General features: G+C 54.2%; 1 protein-coding gene across 2 annotated transcripts in view; it reads right to left on the bottom strand.

Moving 5' to 3' along the window:
• Positions 1 to 469: 469 nt before the first annotated feature.
• TMEM132C (transmembrane protein 132C) overlaps positions 470 to 18,964 on the bottom strand; it is a 248,787-nt gene continuing 230,292 nt past the window's right edge. The window contains exons 3-6 of one of the 2 annotated variants that reach the window (XM_074321411.1): positions 7,138 to 7,343; positions 5,471 to 5,744; positions 4,116 to 4,307; positions 470 to 3,641 (exon numbers count right to left, since the gene is read on the bottom strand). In XM_074321411.1, coding sequence (XP_074177512.1) covers positions 2,427 to 3,641; positions 4,116 to 4,307; positions 5,471 to 5,744; positions 7,138 to 7,301 — 1,845 coding nt within the window. In that variant the 5' untranslated portion in view covers positions 7,302 to 7,343 and the 3' untranslated portion in view covers positions 470 to 2,426. The remainder of the gene's footprint in view (positions 3,642 to 4,115; positions 4,308 to 5,470; positions 5,745 to 7,137; positions 7,344 to 18,964) is intronic. The other variant, XM_074321410.1, reaches the window with a different exon arrangement.

Raw genomic sequence — 18,964 nt, 5'->3', positions numbered from 1 at the left:
CAGATGAGAGATCCACAGAGTTTTCCACGCAGTGTCAAGGCTTCCATTCTCTGATGTAACGGGTGGTTCCTAAGGTGTGGCTCTCAGAGCAGCAGCATCGGAAACACCCCAAACTTGTTAGATACATGCACTTTTTGGCCCGTAAAAAAAACAGTACAAACGGGGCCACTTTAAAATGAAATAGGAGCTGCCGTCCCACAGGCGCTGCCTGGCACGTCCTACTGCTGAGCCTTTGGCTTGTAAACACAGGACAGTGCAGCCGAAGGCTACACTGTGTCCCGGGAACTGTTTGTAACGATACAAGAAAGCAGATGTTATGACTGTCAGACTGATGACTAGGACTGGAAATTAAAAACGTTGTTTCGAGTTGTTGTCACACTGTCACGTTATCTGCACCAATAGCAATGCCTCCCTTCTACGGTGTCATTGTCCCCTTCCCTTCTCATAAATACCAGAGCCTTTGTCTCCTCAGCGGAACACGCCTTGGGCTCTGCCAGAATCAGTGTGTCCTGAATCGCTGTTCTTACTGATCTCAAACAAACGCTCCTGTCTCTCACTGTGACCTTTTATTTTTAGGTGAACAGGCCCCACCTCACCAAGCCGTGCTTCATCAGCTGTCCTGGTGGTTCTGAGCACGCTCAAGATTAGAAAACCGCTGACGTCCATGGTGGTGAACAAGGAATCGAAGGGTTTCCTTGTTAGGAATTACTCTGCATCTGTCAAGAAACCAAGAGGGGGATAAAAAAAAAAAGGTTGGCAAGTGTGTTCTTTTCCCTCTAGCCCAGCAGACAGTTTATTTCTTCAGAAAGTTGTACATTGGGCAGGGAGAGGTAATAGGAGTTCAGTGAAATAAGAAACAACCCACAAGATGCAGACGTGCCAAGCCACGGAAAGCATTTTAATGACAACTGGCATCACAGGTGTAAATAAATATCTCCTCCTTTCCTTCTATCACATGTGCTAGAAATATTTTTTAAAAAGGTCCAGCTCAGGTTAAGAGGCTTCAAGGACCCCGTCTTAGCTACTGATTTTAGTAACTAAAAAAATAAAAACAAGACGCATCCTTGGTCTGTGTGAGCCGGGCGCCCTCCCGCGGCCGGGTGCAGAAGGGCGGAGCCCGGCACTGCAAGGGGCTTCCTTCACCACGTGCTGGTCTTCTCTGCCACAGACACTTGCTTTGGATGAATGCGGTGGCTGCTACACAGTTAGGCTGTTAAAAAAAACACAGTTCATTGGCAATCTAACATAGATTTTCACCTTCTCAGGGTGTGCTGGTACGCCCCGCCCACAAAGTTAGGAAACCGACTGAAAACACCCTCCCCAGTTTTCATCTTTGATCATTTCTTGCTCTCAGCTTGTCTCCTGACAGAGCTGCCCCAGGAGACTGATGCTTATCACCCCTGGCAACGGCGTGTCTCTGGAGGCTTTGGCCCAACCTTCCCCCAGGTGGGAGCAGCCCCACAACACAACACCAGCCATGGAGTGGCTGAGAGGTCAGTGGCCCCTGGGCTTGTGCTGCTGGCTGGTGAGCAGCCTCTGACAATGTCCCACGAAACGGCTTCGCCCCTGTGGTGTGCTGGTGGTGCTGGTGGTGGTGGGTCGAGCAGCTCCCCTCAACCCCCCAAAAGGCTCTAAGAACTTCCTGTAATTGTACAAACCCAGCAAATACCAACAAGGCAGGAGGGATACAGATAAGCGTCGATGCTTACTACTTAAAGAATGAATTACCTGACATGGTTTCTAAGAGTTCAACTAACGAATGGGATGGTTAATGTCAGAAAAACATATCATTTGACCCTCAGAAATAAACATTAAATAGAAACCAAATGGAAGTCTAGGACATGGAAAGAAAAAAGAGCGGGAAGAGAAGGAAGTACGGAAAAGGAGAGAAAAAAGACGACCAGGTAAAGATTTAAAAATCCTCAGGTCTACACCGAGAGGAGACTGATATTCAGACGTCTCCTCCCCGTCTCACTCGGACAGAGACTGTCCTAGGAAAAGGGACACGGTATTAAAATGGAGCCGTCTCTCAGCGGGCCCTACTTTTATCTGAGGCTCCTTTATCAGAAATATAAACGGATGATTATTTCTGTCTCTTTTTATTTGTCTTTTTGCGTTTTTTAACAAATAATTTTTGGTAGCTTGTCTGTGTTATATTTTGACTCATAAAACAGCATCCCTAATTTGGTCTCGCACAGTCCCACGTCTGTGTCATCTCCACTCCCAGAGTTTGATCCGCTGGCTTTCGAAAATCGGCCCTCATCGTCTGCTAAAAAACCTCTGATTACAAAAAAAGTCCCTTCCCGGCTTCAAACCTTCCAAGTGGTCCATAAGGGGCCCCAGCGCGTCCCGTTCCACCCCACGACTGTGCCGGGGTCCCCAGGGCACTGAGGTGGCGGCCGGCGGGGCCCCTGTGGCCACACGGCCTACACTTTGTCCTTGAGTTTCTCCAGATAGTTTCTGAGCTCTTTGGGGGCGCCCAGGTCCGGGTCCTGGCCCACCCACTTGATGTCCTCGTGGCCGCCCAGGATGGAGTTCACCGTGGGGCCGCTGTCGTCGAGGGGGATGGTGGTGAAGGTGGTGAATTTCACCTTCTTCCTCTTGGACGTGGGCGAACGCAGGGGCTCCCGCCTCTGGTCCCGGCCCGGCCTGGCCCCCGCCTCCGCCGGCCTGTGGACCTGGCCCTGCACGTGCTTTTGGGCGCCCCCGTTGAGCAGCAGGCGGTTGCTCTCCTCGCAGCCCCCGGGCCCGCGGTCTATGACGGTCGTGTGCTCGTCGGGCGGGGGCGGCCCCTCGCCCGCGTCCCCCAGGAGCTCGGCCTCGTTGCCCAGACACACCCAGTCGTGCGAGTGGCTCCCGGACGCCTGTCCCTCCAGCGGCAGCTGCTTGTGCCTGTACTTCAGCGCAAAGGTGACACAGTTGACGAGGAAGACGAGGATGGCCAGGCAGAAGACGCCCAGCAGCGCGTACATGCCGATCTCCAGGTCGCTCAGGCCCCGCGCCGCCGGCTCCAGGCCGCTGTCCCCCAGCCCGGCCCCGGCCTGCGGCAGGTCCACGCGCGCAGGGAAGTTGCTGAAGTCGATGGGGATGGTCTGCAGCCGGCCCTCCGCGGGCGGCCGGCCCCCGTCCTGCCGGCTGTCCTTGGCCGCCTTGTTGTCCAGCAGCGGCCGCGCCGTGGGGCTCCCTCTGCGGAGGGAACCCTCCTCTCGCTCCGAGGACGAGCTGCCCTGGAACTGCCCGTCCTGGCCCGCGCGCTCGGGGTCCGGGCCCTTCTGCCGCCGGTCACTGGCGTGGTTCTTGATGTCGCCCTCGTCATCGTCGTTGTCGTCTCCCCCGCCGGGGCTGGAGTCCAAGTCGTTCGGGCCAAACTTGACCCTGACGTTGCCAACGCCCACGGCTAGGACGCTCTTGCGTTTGGATTTTTGGCAGGCCTCTGCGATGGTCAGGTCCACTCGGACCAGGGGCCCTTGGCCCGCCCCTTCGGCCACCACAACGGGCCACCTGGGGGAGCGGGCCTGGGGGACGGACACCACGGCCTCGTCCAGGGAGGTGGTGGTCAGGGTGAAGTCCTTGGGGTCGTAGATGTCCAGAGGTGTCACTGAGCCGTCGCTGAACTGGAGCCAAGTGCTGACCACGGCTTCCTGCAGGGAGAGAGCCAGTTAGGGACCACTGGTGTGTGTGTGGGTCTTCCCTTAGGTCCCCACCCATCCTCTCCTAGGACTGAACCCAAAGAAACCGGGCAGAACTCAAGATCTGGAAGTGATGGTTGATGAATCTGGGGAGAAAACATTCAAGTTTTACATCAAGACCAGAGAATCACTTTAATCTAAACAAGAGCTAATAAGCGGGTGCGGTTTTAAGCTGTGGTGTGTGTGGTGATTTGTGACACGGCAGTAGATCACTAATACACCGTGTGCACTAGGTGTGTCGTTGCTCAGTTTCATCACAGACCCCCCTGCTTGGACAAGTTGCCCCAAACCTGGGCAGGTAAGAGGAGCGCCTTTGTCTGCACTGACCTGGCTTCATGCTGGAACGAGGTTCTGTGGCCCTGCCCCCACTCGCTCTCCTTTTGACCAGTCGCCCTGCTGTCCCCTCCCTGCCACCTGAGCTCCCACCTGTTTGGGGGCCCACAGCAGCTCCTCAGCCGTGGCCACAGCTGTGATGGCCTTGCTGTTCTCCGCGCTGGGATGGAGCGTGACAGACAGCCCAGCCACCAGCTGGATCGCCAAGTCTGTCACCGACACTTTGTCATCTAACACGGTGACTGTCTTCTCTGCCAGGATGGAATCAGACAGTGGGGACAACACCTGTGGGATTAGCGGGACACAAGACAGATCCGTCACACACGTTTCCATAGTCAGAAACTTCCCCAGCAAATGCTCCCTTCATCCCAAACAGGCCTGAGGTGCAGAATGCACGGTGAAGGACTCAGGTACCACCTTCACCTTGTATGCTAGCCCATACGGAGCCTTTGTGAGAATCAGAAAAAGTCACCCATTGTGCCCAAGACACTAGGTCTGTCTGTCAGAAAAGTGGAATAAACATCAAAAGCCATCCTGTTTTTAAAAGGAAATGACCCCCCCCTTCCATTTAGATGAGGCCCCCCTTGTACAGTGCACAACCTGGGTAACTGGACATGGGGATTCTGCTGGTTGGACTCGTGAAGAGTCGCATACAAACTGAGTTCGTGCAGCCTGAATCACATTCTACGTGAGCTATGGAATTAACGGGGAGAACTGAATTATAAATAGTCTGTGCTCCCATCACACCCCCAGTACAATGTATCCTCTGCTGAAACATGACTTTCTGCCCATCTCATAAGCCCAGTGTTGGACTTGAGATGTCCAGGTGAAATGACAGAGAGGTACCAGCCATTCCCACATGTGGTGGTCAGGTGAGGATCTAGAAGGACATTCCAAAAAGACGGAGTCAGAAGGGAGGGACGTCAGGGCTTGTGGAGAAGGCCCTCCACCCTCTGACGTCTGTCCTGAAACCCCACCGTTCTATACGTTTCCTTGAGCAGAAGAGATAGTTGGACTTTGAAGAGAGTTTGTTGAATGACTGTGTGGTAGAACGACAGAATGGCTTAAGGAAAGAAGGGAGGGAAGGACACACCTTCCCTTGGTCGCTGGAGGAGCGCAGAGTGGGAGGGTCACTCCCAGGGGCTGGAAAGTGGAGCTAAGACAGGAGGGCCACAGGTAGGATGGCGAGTGCTGGGCAGAGGTGGGAATGGACGCTGCAGCGTCCAGAGGGGGTCGTGTGGGGTGCCACGTGCCACCGCCTTCTCCATTCTATTTGGAAGGAGATCGGGACTCAACGAGCTGGTCCAGGCTCACCTTCTGGTGTCCCCAGGAGGCCGTCACAGGGACAGGGCATTGGCCGCAGTGACCCACCCATCTCGCGCGTCTCCCCTGTGCCGGCGCCAAGCTCAGTGCTGGGCACACAGCATCTCCGAGCTCCGGCTTCCTACCTGGATGGTGGTCATCCCGACCTCCCGCCCGACCAGGATCCTGCTGTCCTGGAGGGAGGCCACGTGCGGTTCCTCCAGCTTCATGAAGCCAGCCACCAGGTGGGTGATGTCCACCTGCCAGTCGGGGCTGAGCAGGTGGCTGAGCTGTCCCCAGGGGCCGGCGCCCTCGGACACGAACTGGGTGAGGACGCGCACGGTGGCGTGCTGGTACTGGAGGGCGCAGCCCCGGCCCCTCCGCTCCTCATCCTCGTCGTCCTCACTCTCTCGCGTGGGCCTGTGGGAAGGAGGAGGGGACACCCTCAGACCACGGGATGCCATCAGAGGGGGTCTGATGTCACAGACCTGCCGGCAGAGGGTCCTCAGCCTCCAAGACAACGGCCCCGGCAGGAGCCGCAGGAGCACACGGGAGCACTGAGCACCAGTCATCTCCTTCCTGAAGACACGTACTGATAAACTAGGAGGCTTGAGAGCTAACATTTACGAAGCCTCCTTGCCCCTTACGTAGCTTATAGCCATGTGGCGATTTACAATTTCATTTAAATGGATACAAATTAAATGCGTTAAGAAATTAAGTTTCTCAGTCATACAGGCTATATTCTGACAGCTCCACCGGCCAGTGGCTACCATATTGGACAGCATGGTTCTAGAACATTCCACCAATGCAGGAAGTTATCTAGGACAGGATTATATTATGCTCTTGAGCTGTGCCATTCAAAGCTCCACATGGATGAACTCTTTCCCATCCCATAACACTGTGAGGTAAAACTGTAATCATTCTCATGTTCCAGGCGGGGAAACTGAGGCCCAGAGATGGCAGGTAGCTCACCCAAGCTCACAGAGCTAGAAAGCAGCAGAGCTTGGATTCGAACCCAGCAAGTCTTCACTGGGCCCTCTTCAGGGACATGGACAAATGCAGTCTCCCGGCCACTGACAACCACTAAATGGTCTGAAGTATTGGCTGGACTCATGGCTGCCATCCTGGAGTCAGGCCTGATTTCTCCTTGTAGAAATGGGTTAGCATCTCACCGTCCCGGCTCCTCTCCTTGGGTGGACTGTAGCTAGGACCTTAAAATGAAGACCCTGGTGCCCGGGAGACTGTCCGTATAATGGCCCTGATGGTTTAGGACCGAGTACTGCAGGCAGGAATCCGGGAACTCGGCAATGACTCTTACGTAGTATACGAGGGGCCACAGAGCTGGGCAAACAAGACCCCAGATGCCGACAGGACAACCCAGGGTCACACAGAATACACCAGAGGTTTAAGAGCAAACAGTAACCCTGTGGCCCAGTAAAATGCAATTAAATTGTAGCCAATAATTTGATATGCACAGAGCTTTGCAAAGCTTATGGATATTCATAAGGTGCAGAAATAGGAATGACTGTTTCGCTTACAGAAAATAAACCAAAAGTCAAATCCTCTGGGGGCTTAGGGGTGAGAAGAATGCGTAACGTCTGTCGCTTCCTTCTGGGGGAGGCTCGTTCAGGAGACAGGCGACTGGAGGCCCAAGTGTAGGGGGCACGTGCGGGCAGCCTTCCTGTCTGGCTGGGCTGTCCTGGCCTTGGTCTCCTCAGAGCAGTTGTTTGGCTGCAAGAAGCTGCACCTACTACATGCACCTACTATGTGCCGGTCCTTGCCTGGCTCCTTGAGCCTCTGTTATGGGGCTCACCTCTTACTGGCCATGATGGGGACCCTCCAGCCCTTGATCTGGCTCAGCTCCGTGTCCGAGACCTCTATCTGCAGGGGCAGCCTAGGCACCCACACGGTGACGTGCAGGGGGGCGCTCAGGTACTGGTACGTGAAGTTCACCATCGCGTCCACCTTTCCTTTCATCTCTTTGCCGTTGACAAAGACGTAGTCGCAGCGGTCGGACACCTGCAAAGACAGAGAGGGGATGGAAGGATTCACGGGACCCTTCTTCCACTCGCTTTTTCCTCTTGCAAAGCACATGTGCTTAATTTAGGCTCGTCCCAAAGCAGAAGCTGAGACAAGTGCAGTTTGTTAACTTGGGAGGTGACCCTGGGGGGAGGGGCCAGGAGCAGAGTGAGGGAGACAGAGAAAGAGGGAAAGGAAATAGAAAGGTGCATTTTTGCATTTGCTGCTGTGACCATGGGGCTGTTTCTCCAGGGCTTCATGAGACACCCACAAAACTGTCCACCTGAAGGGTCAGAGGTAGGACGGTCACCCACCAGCTCCTGTCACTCCCTGGGTAAGGGCTGTCCTGGGGGTTAACTCCCCTGCACTGCCAGCCTGAGACACAGACCCCGGGCATCAGAAAGCAGCGTGAGGTGGAACTGGGTGCAATCACAGTGACCTTGAACCCGCACAGAAGTGCAGCTGGGACTATGGGTCGGCCGAGGGAATGTGCCTTGGGCACCACAGGGGTCTGTTCCCCAGGCTGACACCTGCTCAGAGAATAAGCACATTCATCTGCCACCCCACCTGGTCTCCCAGGATCCCAGGGGCCTGTACTGCCTTCCTCGCCATCAGGACACTCACCGTCCCTACACTTTCTCCTCCAATCACGCAGCCCTGACGCTCCTGCAGGACACGCAGGCTTCACACGTGCAGTTCCCTCTGCCGGGGAGCGCCCTTCCCTCCATTTGGTGGCCTGGCCAGGTGCCTCCCCGACACCTTCGGATTGTTTATATATTTGTATTGTGATTGTTCATCCCATAAATGGCAGCATCAAATTAGTGACCACCAGCCTACATTTCCTTCCTTTATATGCTTCCCTTTGCTTTCCCTGTTCCTAGTAGATCTTTGCAGATAGAGCACAAAGCAAGACAAACATACAAAGAAAATGAAACTAAAAGCTTGCATGCGTTTGGATTTTGCGTTCCAAAGACTCAACCCTTAGAGACACGAGTCCATATATAGCCCCAAGGACAGTCTCCCGTGGCAGAGAAACCGAAGGAAGATGCCTGCGTCCTCTGGGGCAGGCTGGAAGGGGCACAGAGTAGGACCACATCAGAGGCCACCCATGTGGACTCTGACTGAAAATGGGTGCCCCCAGGAACTGCGAACAGAAGACCCGAAGACTAGAAACCCTCCCCCCAATAGTTAAGTCTCCTGGAAATTAGACTGGGATTATGTTCTGCCACCTAAATGAATTGGGAACTGAAAATAGAAATCAAGTTGGGTTATCGGGAAACATGACCCGTCTTGCCTGCCAAGTTTATGGGGGATGATTTATACTGGCCCATGGGCCTATAGCACCCACTAAACGGTGAAATCCTTGAAGCAAGAGGTACGTCTTGTTTATCTTTGGTCTCTTGGTTCCCCACACCAGCAGGAACTCAGCGAAGTGGATACTGAATGGATGGAGGGATGGATGGCGGATGGATGATGGATGGATGGATGGATGAATGCATGGATGGATAATGGAGGGAGGGATGATGGGCAGCTGGATGGATGGGTGAGTGGGACCCGTTCTTCATAGGAATTCCCGCTTTAAGACAAACAAACAGAATCCTGGGGTGAGGGGAGATGTGGTGAGAGACTGAGACAAGATGAAGCCAAGAGCAGTGGAAACACAGGCGGTGAACCCGGAAGCTTGTCAGAAGCCCTCAGGCAGCGTGTGCTCACCTCTTCAGGGTCACTGACCCTTGGAGCTTCACACAACCACAGCTCTTGCTATAGAAACGCACGTGCAAAGTGTTGGGTAACGTTTCAGAGAGCGAAGTCACACACGGACTCGTCACTTGGCACTTTCACTGCCCATGTGCTTATCTGACTCTGTCGGAACCCCAATGGTGGACCCAGCTAAATAACATCCAACACTGAGCAGTGAGCGCCTCTGATCACACGCTCTTTCCACAGCTTCCAGGAACGATGAACGGCCACTCTGGGCCCTGTTTTCCTCTTCAGTCCACACTTCTGTTCGGAGGGGCAGCTGGGAGGGCTGGGCTGGGAGACTCCCTCCATCTGCTGGGGACAGTGGCAGGGAGCAGTTGGGAGGGGACCACACGGGGGGGTCTTTTCATGCACAGTCAAGAGTGGTTTAAAAATGTGTACGTCCTGATGAAGGGTGGAAACCTATTTTAGTCGCTGTCCCAGGCTTGTCATTAGCATGTAAACACCATCTTGGACCTGGGCAGCCATTAGCAGAACAGCCAGGCAAGAGCTGTATCAGTAATCACTTCTTTAATCAATGTTGTAATTTACAGACCATTGACTTTCCTCATTTAGTACCTTTCTGAGCTCTGGTGGGAGGGAACCTGGCTGCTCCAGAATATATAAATAATTAAGAGGAAGACCATGGGGAGAAGTGGCGTGTGCAATGGAGCCATTGGCACTGCTGTTCCGGAAGGTGCGATAAACGCCTGGGGCCGTCTCAGGACGCATTTATCAACTCCTAAGTGACTAAAGTGGCACCATGGTATCACAAAATGAGCTGGCTCGTCAGCAAAAAGGGACCCCAAACCCCACAGGAATCTTTTCAGTACCCAAGCTTGATTTCCGGAAATCGTTTTCCTCTCTCGTTGTGGGTTCCGGGAGGCCCACAGAGAAAACTGCCCTCCGGACTCTGCTCCCTGTGACATGTAAACAACACAGGCTGCATGCACGGTGGCCCCTGCACCAGCCACCGATGTCTGCTCTTCAGGACCTGCAGGGCCAATGGGTCACGTGGATTCTGCTGGAGCTGCATGTGGTCAGCTGACATCTCCTGCTGTCACTCAGGCCTTGGCAACTTCTTGAGGACGTCACCTGTCTCCCAGTCGGGATCACCTCCCGAGCTGGTCAACCGCTGACGTCCAGCACAACTTCCGTCTGAACGCCCTCAGCCAGGCAGGTTGTGAAACCTGCATGTGCATCAGGGAGGGCTCGTCACGCACACGGCTGGGCCACCCCCAGAGTCTCAGATGGAGCAGGTCTGGGCGGGGCCACGGTGTCTGCACGTCTAACAGGCCCCAGGTCTGCAGGCCACAGCTGGAGACTCGCCCCTCCAAGTAATGCAATGGCTCTTCTTCTACATTCTGTTTCCATGGTATCTATGCCTCCTGTCTTCTGTCACAGATCACCACAGACGGGGCGGCTTACCCAGCAGACGTTTATTTCACAGCCTGGAGGCTGGAGGTCCAAAGTAAAGGTGCCCGCAGATCCAGCGTCCACTGAGGACCTGCCTTCTGGTTCATCGATGACACCTGGCTGTGTCCTCATGTGTGGAAGGGGCAGGAACTCCCTGGGGTCCCTTTTCTAAGGGCACTGATCCTATCTTGGGGGCTCACCGCTCATGACCTCATCAGCTCCCCAGCGCCCCGCCTCCTACCACCATGACCTTGGGGACTAGGACCGCAACAGGAATTTTGGGGGGACACAAACATTCCACCCATAACACATCCCTTTCCTCACTGGTGCTGTAAATTCCATCCCCAGACTCTTTCCTAGGAGACAGGTGATGTCTCAGGAAGCTGCCAAGCCTGAGTGACAGTAGGGGTGAGCTAACCACTCCCCAGGCCCCCCCATATCCAACTGCTCATTCAGCATCTCCACTTGCATCTCTAAGTAGCATCTTAGTATGTTCAGAAATCAAACTCCTGTGTTTGTTTTTTGTTGTTGTTGTTGTTGTTGTTGTTTTTTTTTGCCACGTAGGAGAATGGGGGCTGGCAATAGAAATTAAGTTCAGAGACAGAAACATCAGATTCACAGTTCTTGTGCTCCCGCTCTGTGAACCTAACACGCCGGATGGTCTCATACAGAAATGACACCGTGTTTAATATCTGCAGCGGCCCAGCAGCCATCCTCACTCAGCCTTCTCATCCTCAGCCCTCTCTGGAGTTGACTGGAATGAAAACTTCTCAGAGACCGTTCCTCTGACGTTTCTATTTACAATGGCCACTCCCCCAGACATCCTAACCACTTCCTGGCTTTATTCTCCCCTCTCACTCATTTCCATCCCATCCGTGATCCGTCTAACCTTGTTATTAGTTGTCCTCTCTCGCTGGAACATAAACTGTCGGATGAGTAGGATTTTGTCGGTTATGCGCAGTGTTAGTGCCAAAAATCTGGCACCTAGTAGGTGCTCAAGAAAGAGAAGTGGAAAAATAAGCAAATGAACGAATGAATCAGAGCTTGCAAGCCAGCCGCCCTGGGTCACATCTGGCCTGCACAGTGTGTTTACAATATCAGATTAGTTACCGGCATTGAAAAACCATTACATTCAATTTTGTGACCAGCCTGAACCCTGGAAGCATTTGAGTTATCTACCCTGCTGTCGTGCTGGTCTCATAGACCAGATGGCGGGTTTAGGGGTGCTGCTGGGAGGGGGAGCGGCTGGCAGCTGGCCTTGGGGGTGTTGCAAACCAGCCTGGGAGATGGCTGCACCCCTTGGCAGGCTGCCTCCCCCCAGTGTCTGCTTTCTCCCCTGCTCTCCATGCCTCACCACCCATCATTGCTAAGTGCCAGCATTACCGATTTATTTTGTTAGCAGTCTCTTAATTTTTATTTAGCGCAATGTTCCTGGCCAGCAGTGTGCAAAGCGTGAAGCCTGCCCTGTCAGGAGCTGGCCTGCAGGGGCTGCCGGGGAGCGTGCCCCTGGGAGACCGCTGGGCCAATCATTTCTCCATGCAAACCACCGGCAAGCAACACTCTCCATGGAGAATTAAAGGGCCAGAAATGGTCTCAATATCCCCAGGGCAGAGTGTTGCCAAGGCAACCGCAGTGTGGTGGAAAGGTGCTCAGGGACAGGCCTCTCCACACACTGCCCAACTCGGGGGACACTCAGGACGGCCCGGTCCCACATGGCCTGACACGCACACACCCACCGCACACACGTGTGACAGCCCTGTGCACACACACACGACGATGGACCTGCCTGCTTTGTGACAATAGCACATGTGCACTGAGAGCCTGCAGGGGACGGGGACCACACAGAGAGGTTTGCATGGATGACCTCACTGGGTCCTCTCCATGAACTAGGATGGAGCTACTTTTTTTTTTTTTATCACATTCGTATTTCAAACAAGGAAACAGAGGCACAGAGAGGTGATGTAACAGGCCCAAGGTCACACAGCAGCGAGGTGGTGAGTAGGGATTTAAGTGTGGGCAGTGGACCCCAGGGCTCTGCTCTCAACCATGATGATGCCCACTGGCTGTGTGCTGACTGAGTTGCTGTTCTGGCCTCTTCTCCCGTCTCTTTTACTGTGGGCGGCCTCCGTGTTCCCTCCCCATTCACGGTGGACCTGGCCACGTGACTAGTGTGGCCAAAAGAATACGGACAGAAGTGTCAGCTGAGCATCCCACGCTCAGGCTCAGGAGGTGTCATGTATTTCTGCCAGCTGTTGGGACCTCGGCCACGAGGGGAACGTCTCCTAAGGTGGCCACATGCGAGGAGACCATCTTAGCCCAGCCTGCATCAGGGGCCAAACGCAGCTGAGCCTGCAGGCCACTGGACAGCCCGCGAATGCCCGAGCAAGAACGAGTGACCACTTTTAGAGGAAACTGGACATGGCGTCACTTGTGACTCGGCACAGCTGCCTGAGCGGTTCAGCAGCAGGGAGCAGGCGACCTCACTGCCGCTCTCAGAGCTTCCGTCTCCCCTCCCCTCTCTTCCCCGCTCCATCCTCCCTGCATCTTCGCCTTTCTCTCTCTCTCCTCCCTGGGCAGCGGGAGGCCACTGAGGGTGGGAGAGCCCTGCTCCCAGGTGTAGGACCAGCGTGGGGGTCTCAGGAAGCCTCCGTGTCAGCGCTTCTGGTCCTGCAGCGGTCACTTGTGCCTGGACCCAGCCCTGGGACGTGAGAACCCTTTCCTTTCTCTGTTTCCCAGTGACCCTCGGGCTTAGCTCGCATCTTAGCCACAATTTCCCTCCCCCACAGCTGCCAGAGAGAAAGTTTACGATTCCTGGAGGTCTCCGGGCAGCTTCAGCCGCCCCTCGTCACAGACATCACAGACGTGCATTGCAGCCCTTCCTGACACCTCTGAAAATGAAGTAAAAGGAAGCAGGGAGACAAGTAGGTGCTAAGCAGTATCTCTGTCCCCTCCCTCCGTGCTGCTGCCTGCCTCTCGCTAGGATGGCCAAACAGGACCTAAGTGGTGGGGCAGGAATCGGTTCTGCGGTAAATCACACTCTGCCCAGCTGACACTGCAAGATGCTACTGAGGCCTGGAAATGCAGTGTGGTGCCGGGCCGGGCCCCTGTCCACCGCGGAGCTGGCGGTGCCGGGCCGGGCCCCTGTCCACCGCGGAGCTGGCGGTGCCGGGCCAGGCCTGGCCACGTGGGCCGATCAGACCGGCAGGCCTCTCCAGGGCGCCCTGGGTTCCTGAGGAGGGAAGCGCCCACTGGAGGCTGCACATGTGTGGTTGGGGCTCAGACTCGCTTGCTTTCAGCAATGCTGCCTGTGCTCCTACTATGTGACTACCATTCTGCTCGGCGCTGGAGATAGGAAGTGAGAGACAAGGAGACCCTCTCAGCAATTCACACTTTGGCAGTGTGGGGATAGCGACGACAGACAGGAGAAGATACTGTGGGCAATCACCGCCATGAGAAAAAGAAAACATGGTAGCCACGACCGAGAGGCGCCATTCGGATGGAGTCTTGACTAGCAGGAAGGTGGCCACCCTGAGAGACTCGGGGGCAGTGGTTTCCAGGAAGAGAGACGCGATAAGAGCTGGCATTTATTACGTGTCTGCGTTCTGTACGTGCGCACTGACGCCTTTCATCCTCACATAAAGCATTTTGTAGGCAAGAACGCAGAGGCACAGAGAGGTAGAATAACTTGTCCCAGGCCACACAGCTAGTAGGTGTTGGACTTGGGTTTGAAAGCCGTTGCCTAACTCCAGCAATGCTCTCATTTTTAAAACATAATCTTTTCCAATTTAATTGGTGAAAAGTTATTTCAGTTCTTCCAGCTCCGATATGGTGGTTATTGGTTATTTGTGGCCCCACATCCACTCATTTCCTGTGACACTTTTGAAAATATTTTCAAGGGACCCTCCCCATATGCCCATGCTCACTCCATGTGTGTGGACCTGACCTCAGCTGCCCGGTGGGACGGGCCCACCACACACGTCACTACCCTGGCTGCAGGGATGGGCCCCGGGGGGCGCGGGGGTCACACGACTCAGCCTGGCCCAATGACAGGAAGTGCCAGGATTTGTGGCTGAGTAAAGGCAGCATCCATTTCTGCTGGACTTGAACCTGGGACGCTGTGGACCTAAAGCCTCCAGGAACCAGCAGATGGAGAGTGAGAGTGACACCCACAGGGTCACAGGCAGAGCCAAGAGGAACAGCGAAATTGATTCCGGATGCCCTGAGCCTGAAGCCCACCCTGCCCTACACCTTCCATTCACACGAGTGCCTCCCCTTCCGTATTAAGACACTTTAAGAGTCGTAGACATTCGACAACCGCATACTCCTTGATAAACATACGAGGGACCCCTGGAGGTTGGCATACGAGGCTGCCTGGGACCCAATCCTTGTTCTCAGATGGCTTTCCGCTGAGGTCAGAAGTGACAGACATATGTGTAACCGGCAGGAGACAAAGCTAACACAGGGGGAGAACGTTTTTTCAGATCTGCACCTCCCGAGGCAAACCAGACATGCGGCTCCACTCCAGACTTCTCCAGCCCGTGCTTTCCGGAGCTGGCCGGGCCCTTCCCTCCTGCCAAGGCCATTGGCTCCCAGCTGCAGGATCCCTGGCACTTCACAACCTCTGCTCCCCGCTGAGCAAACCCAGATGGAGTCTCACGTGGCTCACGTGAGGTCTGACTCATAAGTAAGTGCTCTTATCTTTGGCAAAATCTTGGCGTAGAATACAGTGTTCTTTGTAGCTTAAGAGACAGGGTCAGGACAGCCTGTTCCTTCCCGGCCAGTCCCGGGCACTTATTTCTGTCTGTCAGCCTCTCCTGGGAACAAATGTGTGCATAGGTCCTACCAGACGAGGGCTCTGGGTCTGTGTTTCTTGAAGAACTTTCTGCGATGTTGGAATGTCCAGTCTGCGAGCCATCCGATACGGTAGCCAGGAGCAGCAGGTGGCTACTGAGCGCTTGAAATGTCCCTGGGGTGGACATTGAAAGAGCTACACATGGAAGGTGGCTGCCATGTGGGTAGGCACAGCTTTAGGCATTTCTTCACATCCGTCTGCGAGGAGAGCAGCGTGGTTTCAGACTTGTCAGAGCCCACGGGCAGCCTGAGACCTGCGGGCCTGGCAATCAGGCAGACCTGGCTTTGAATCGTGGCTCTGCCCTTCGCAGGCTGTGTGGTCTTAGGCAAGCCACTCAGCCTCTCTGAACCTGTTTCCTTATCTGTAAAATTAACTTATCATTGTATCTATCTCAGACTTGCCAGAGTGATGTATGTAAAACCCCAGCCAGAATGCCCTGCAGGGTCCCATCACTCCTAAAACAAAACTCTGAGCCTAGACTCCAAGGCCTCAGGCAGCCTGGCCCTTCCTGCCTTTCCCAACCTTAGCATGACTGACCTTTGGGGCCAGGTCCTTCTTTGTTATCAGGCTGTCCTAAGTATTGTAGGATGGTTACCAGCATCCCTGGACTCTACCCACTGGATGCCAGTAGCATCGCCCTTTCCCTGAGCTGTGACAACCACAAGTGCCTTCAAACATTGCCAAGTGTCCCCGGGGGTCTACCTGGCTAGTAAGATGGGCTACATGAATGCATTGTCCTACGTGCTTTATTAAAACTCACTACCACCTGATGATGTCGGTATGAGTATGTCCCCATTTTGCAGATGAAGGAACTGAGGCTGGAGGAAGACCTTGTCAGCGGCAGACACACTCTTAGACACGCTGCTTAAACTGCCCTCGTAGTCCAGCTGGGGGGCAGGACTTCCTCGCTTCACAGTGACACCTCCGGCAGAGAAGGGGGCGTGCCGGGCAGTGTCACTCAGCTGGATTCCAGGAACTGCTCTGCTGTCCTCAATTTTCTTTCTTTCTCAGAACCAAATGGCGCTTGAGGATAAAGACGTCCCAGCATGTCTTTCAGAGTCCCCTGGGTATGAGAAGCACGGAAGCGGAACTCTTGCCATCTTGGGGAAAAGTCGGCCCATTTTCCCATTGGGCAAGGGGGTGGCACCCACAGTGACGATCAGACTCGTGGACTCTTTAAAACCATGGCTGTTTACTAAAAAACAGCTCTCTCAAGGGCTCAGAGCTTGTGGAATGTACAGTAAGTTTGGTAGGAAGAGAGCGGCGTGCTGTCAGCAGCCAGCACGGGGACATACTCGGGCCTTGCTCACGCGAGCGTGCACTGCTCCGACCGGAGCTCACGCAGCCTCCTCTGTCACAGGGCAGCTGGCCCCTGGGTGCCCGGATGCGTTATATTTAGTGCTGTGCTGGGATCCATTAGCTGGAACCGGGCCCTGGAGGTCAGACAGCTACACAGCAAATTCAGTAAATGAACTTCCTTTAGCAAGGCTTTCAGTCCCTGTGTCCCCACTGCGGCGTGGGTGGTGCCCATCCCGTGGCCGCAGGAGCTCCCAGGAAAAGCACGTGCAGGGCTTTGGACCAGGTAGGAGCCGCCCGGGAACACACGGTGGGTGTCGCAGTGTCAGGATGGGGGGTGTGCATAGAGCACTGAACAAGATGGGGTACACAGTCAGCAGCGGGCATTGGCAGTCATTATTTGTCCTGCTGACTGGCCCAAATGTGCCCTCCTTAGAGACCACCCCATCCACAGGCACCAGCACAGCCAGGCCACACCCTAGAGCTGCATTTCCTCTGGGGCTGTCCCTCCTCCCTGCCTGTCACAGCCTGCTGCCTCCATCAGAGGATGCCTGCTCATCCTCACCCAGCTCTGTGGACTCAAGTTTCCATATTGCTTTGTCAACAGCCCTGGGCGTTATCAACTCCAAGCTCACTTCCCGAGGTAATTTCCAGTTTGGATACATTTATTTCCCTAAAGACACTGATTACATCCCTAGAAATACTAGCACTGGGGCTCCATCAAACTCATTGAAGAGCAGCTAAGGGTAGTTATGTCTACAACCGTGATGAAGCTTGTTTCTGGCTTCTATAGGCTGCAAGGTGGACTTCTTACCCCTGTAGAAAAGTCATCAGTGCTGCAGGTGTCCTTTCAAAGGACACTTATCAAGGGTCCTGGCTCTTAGGGGAATTGCTAATTGGTCATAAAGGCCGGTGATTGGCAAGAACAGGTGTGTCTGTGGCTGGGGCGGGGGTGGGCGGGGGAGGATAGGCTTCAGAGCCAAGCCAAGTGCCCCCCAGTTCTCCCTCTTAGCCAGTTACATTTCAACCACAAGAAAGCGGGGTGACTGTCCAGCCAGAATCAGAGTAGGGTTCCCTCAGAGCAGGGATTCTCAGTGGGGGTGGCTTTCCCTACCAGGGGCATTCAGTAATGTCTGGAGACAGTTCTGGCTGTCGTAACTCGGAGTGCTACAGGCACCTAGTGGGCAGAGCCCAGAAATGCTTCCAAACACCCTCTAATTCACAGGCCAGCCTGCAGAACAAAGAGTTACCTGGAACAGGTATCAGTAGTGCTGAGGTTGCAAAATCCTGCCTGAGAGTTTAGACGTGTGCTGCCCGAGACAGCAGCCACCCACCACGTGTGGTGACGGAGCTTTGCAACGGGGCTGTCACAGGGCTGCCCTAAGTCTACAGTACACAGGACCCGAAAGGCCGAAGACAAAAACATGAAATGTCGCATTAGTGCTCTTACTATTGATTACTTGTGAAATGATAGTATGTTAATATAATAGGTTAAACGCAGTGCAGTCTTAAAATTAGATTCCCCTGTGTCTTTTTACTTTTTAGACTGAATGCTGGAGGACTTTAAATTCCATATGTGGCTCACGTTGTGTGTCTATTGGACAGTGGGGTTTAGAAAAACTGGCATCCCCCTGCTCCCCTCCTCCCACAGACTTTTGGGGTCTTCTGTAAATCACTTCGGGTTCAGGGCCACCACTAGCCCATAGATCACATTCCGGTGAGTTAGGAAAAAGCATCTTTTCCTTGAGACACTGCCTCCAACACTCAGAAAATGGTGGGAGTAGCCTGATGTTGCGGGGACGCATTACTGCCCCCTCCTGGCCGGTGGTGGAGATAATGCGTGAATGTCGCCCAGGGATGGGACAGTCTGTGCCGCTGTGCTGCCACTGGTCCTCGCTGGGGGTGGCGTTTGCAGGAAAGAGTTTTCCCACCCAGTCCTCCCCTCGACAGTTTGTAAGGTTCACAGAGTTGTTTTTTTTTTGTTTGTTTGTTTGTTTTTGTTTTTTTTTTTTAATAAGATTTTATTGGGAAGATTTTATTAGGGAACAGTGTGTACTTCCAGGACTTTTTTTTTTCCCCCCAAGTTAAGTTGTTATCCTTTCAGTCTTAGTTGTGGAGGGCTCAGCTCAGCTCCAGGTCCAGTTGCCATTTCTAGTTGCAGGGGGTGCAGCCCACCAACCCTTGTGGGACTCGAGGAATCAAACTGGCAACCTTGTGGTTGAGAGGACGCACTCCAACTAACTGAGCCATCTGGGAGGCAGCTCAGCTCAAGGTGCCGTGTTCAATCTTAGTTGCAGGGGGCGCTGCCCACCATCCC

The sequence above is a fragment of the Rhinolophus sinicus genome, linkage group LG16 (assembly GCF_036562045.2).
Source record: "Rhinolophus sinicus isolate RSC01 linkage group LG16, ASM3656204v1, whole genome shotgun sequence".
NCBI lineage: Eukaryota > Metazoa > Chordata > Mammalia > Chiroptera > Rhinolophidae > Rhinolophus > Rhinolophus sinicus.
Note: the sequence above shows the minus strand (reverse complement) of the source record. Positions and strands in the feature narration are given on the sequence as shown.